Source organism: Bombina bombina, chromosome 7 (assembly GCF_027579735.1).
Source record: "Bombina bombina isolate aBomBom1 chromosome 7, aBomBom1.pri, whole genome shotgun sequence".
NCBI classification, from domain to species: domain Eukaryota; kingdom Metazoa; phylum Chordata; class Amphibia; order Anura; family Bombinatoridae; genus Bombina; species Bombina bombina.
This window is the reverse complement of record NC_069505.1, coordinates 611,353,494-611,356,226: the sequence shown is the minus strand read 5'-3', so window position 1 is coordinate 611,356,226 and position 2,733 is coordinate 611,353,494. Positions and strand designations below refer to the sequence as shown.

The following is a 2,733-nucleotide window of genomic DNA, read 5'->3' as shown; positions in this document are numbered from 1 at the left end:
GGGATTAGTAGTTACAAGAATCCCCCACCCTGCCTCCCTTTCTAAGTGCTGGGAAACATGTACACTGTAAGTCCTGATTAGCCTGGGCGTGCCCACCAAGATGCTGTCATATATATTCACTGGATTACTTTCCCTTTAAAGGAGCCCTATAAACTCCCATCATACCTATGGCTCCTTGCTAATAGTTTTATTCAGTTTAGCTAAGTTTGTGAACGACACAAGCTGACACAGCTCATTTAACTTTTGGCTCCACAGATCATATGCTGTATCTATACTCTACAAATTATCACCTGAGTATTTTGGATTTATAACAACTGTTGTTCTTCATCACATTTCTAAATGAACGTTCCTATCGTTGCTGTTCATATCTAACCGGACATCTGAATTAATACCGCAGGCTGTTCCAAACAAGGACAAGGCAAAGAACCGGATACTACTGCTGAATTTAATCAAGCTAAAGACTTTATCCGATACTATCGCAACATCTTTTGAACCGAGGAACAAACAAATCAAGTTAGAGAGCATTTGCAGCTCTCTCCTCTCAACTTGCCTGTCAGATCCTGATTGGATCAAAGTCGCACACCTCCATAGTGACGTCAGTCTGTCTCCGATCCGCTCACACTGAGTGAGTCTCAGCAGCTGCAGGGTGCGGCTCTCCCTTTCCAGGCTGCACGCCAAGATACCATCATAAACTGACTGTAAAACGTTTCAAAAGGTACACTCCTGTTTTCTATAGACTTTGTGACAGAAAGGTTTACCTTTATCATTCAACAATAACAGCATAAACAACTAATTAAGTATTTAGCTTAATATTACAACTCGGACAAATCCTATTACAAAACAAGTTAATACGTCTCTATTGTACCTTAAATATACAATACTTATTTCTATTCAGCTACCAGAAGTTTAACCCTACACCAACAGGAGTATTCTATCCTCTCCTGTAACCAAATAATCATCAATATTCTGGGAATATTATAACTACTCTGCTTTACTCTCTGCAGTTGTGATCCAAACTAATTCTTTATTATTCAACCATTTGCAGAATTCCTAGCTGCCTTACAGATGCCTAGAAACAGTTCTACAGTCCTAGCTCCCTTCTGTTACCTGACTGGGCAAATAGGGCAAAATCCTTGGTATCCTCCATGGGCCATAATCAGTGGGCAGGAGGCTAGCCCACAGTCCCCTCCAGATCTCCCAGTGATGGTAGGTTTCATCACACCTAGTAACCTTCCTTTGGAAATGTCATATATATCTTCCTTTTTTAATTATTTTAGTATTTTTTTAATAATAATCATAACAATAATAGTATAGTTTTCTCTTCTCAATCTATTCAATTTAAAATTATAAGCAGTAAGCAAGTAACAGATGTAAAAAAATAATAACAGGTAAATGACAGTAAAATCAGATATTAAAATCCAAAAAAATAAATATCAACTTTACTATATTTATTATGGAACATACATATTTAAACATAATTAGGGTCAATCACAGAAATGTATCTAATGTAGTGATTTTTGTAGATAAATCAATTGATAAGATTTTCTTAACAACTATACATTTTTACATGGTATATTATAGTATTTATTTAATCTTTTTTATGATGATTTTCATGGCTTTCAAGACCTCTTTATTTCTCAGACTGTAAACTAGTGGATTTATCATAGGAACGATGCCAGTGTAAACTATGGAGAGAAGTTTATCTATTTCCAAAGAATTTTTGGACTTGGGTTTCAAGTTCAAGCCTAGAGAGGTTCCGTAAAAGAGTAAAACAACTGTGATATGGGAGGAGCAGCTGGAGAAGGTCTTCAGTCTTCCAGATGAAGATCGGATCTTTAGGATGGTAGATATAATATTGATGTAGGAAACCATTATAAGCGTAAATGGGAAAAAACCCAATATGACACCATCCAGGGGTATTAGAAAGGTCAAAATAAGACTGGTGTCAGTACAAGAGAGCTTCAGTAATATTATTATATCACAAAAGAAATTGTTGATTTCTTGTTCATTACAGAAGGATAAATTTGACACCATCATACATACAATGAATGCACTCAGGAAGCCACCAAACCATGAGCCAGTGATTAATAGGGCACACAACTTATTGCTCATGATTTGATAATAACGTAGGGGGATACAAATAGCTACATAGCGGTCATAAGCCATAGAGGCGAGAAGTAAAAATTCTGAATCAACGCAGAACGCATATATAAATGATTGTATAATACAGCATGAAAAAGAAATGGCAGTTTTCCCTGTGATAGTGATCGCCATGAGTTTTGGTAAAATATCCGATGTGCACATTATGTCTTGTACAGAAAGATTGCACAACAAATAATACATTGGTGTGTGAAGGCGGGACACCAGGCATACAAGTGCTACAATTATCAGGTTTCCAATTACAGCCATCAGATACATCAGTAAAACCCCAATGAAAAACACAAGCTGTCCATTATCAGAAATTAAAAGTGTCTTCAGATAGAATTCTCTAATTACTGTGCTGTTTTCCGCAGTTTCATTTACAGTTTTACCTAGGAGAAGAATTAAATATCTATTTTGTTTATCAATTAAGTGAGCTGGTTTTATATAATAACTGCCTCAGGTTAGTTTTCTAATGTTTTGTTAACAATAAAAAACACATCTATTTACAATATAGTTTAAAATATAATGCATGCTGTATTGTTGAGCAGGGAGTTGTAGTTCAACTTTCTTTTTATTGTACAAATGTCTATT

The 2,733-nt window shown here is 35.7% G+C and overlaps 1 protein-coding gene across 1 annotated transcript; it reads right to left on the bottom strand.

Annotated features, from left to right (window-relative positions):
* Positions 1-1,584: 1,584 nt before the first annotated feature.
* Positions 1,585-2,166, bottom strand: LOC128636704 (olfactory receptor 13F1-like). The gene has a single exon (XM_053689690.1). The coding sequence runs from the start codon at positions 2,164-2,166 to the stop codon at positions 1,585-1,587; it is 582 nt and encodes a 193-aa protein (XP_053545665.1).
* Between the last annotated feature and the right edge of the window lie 567 nt (positions 2,167-2,733).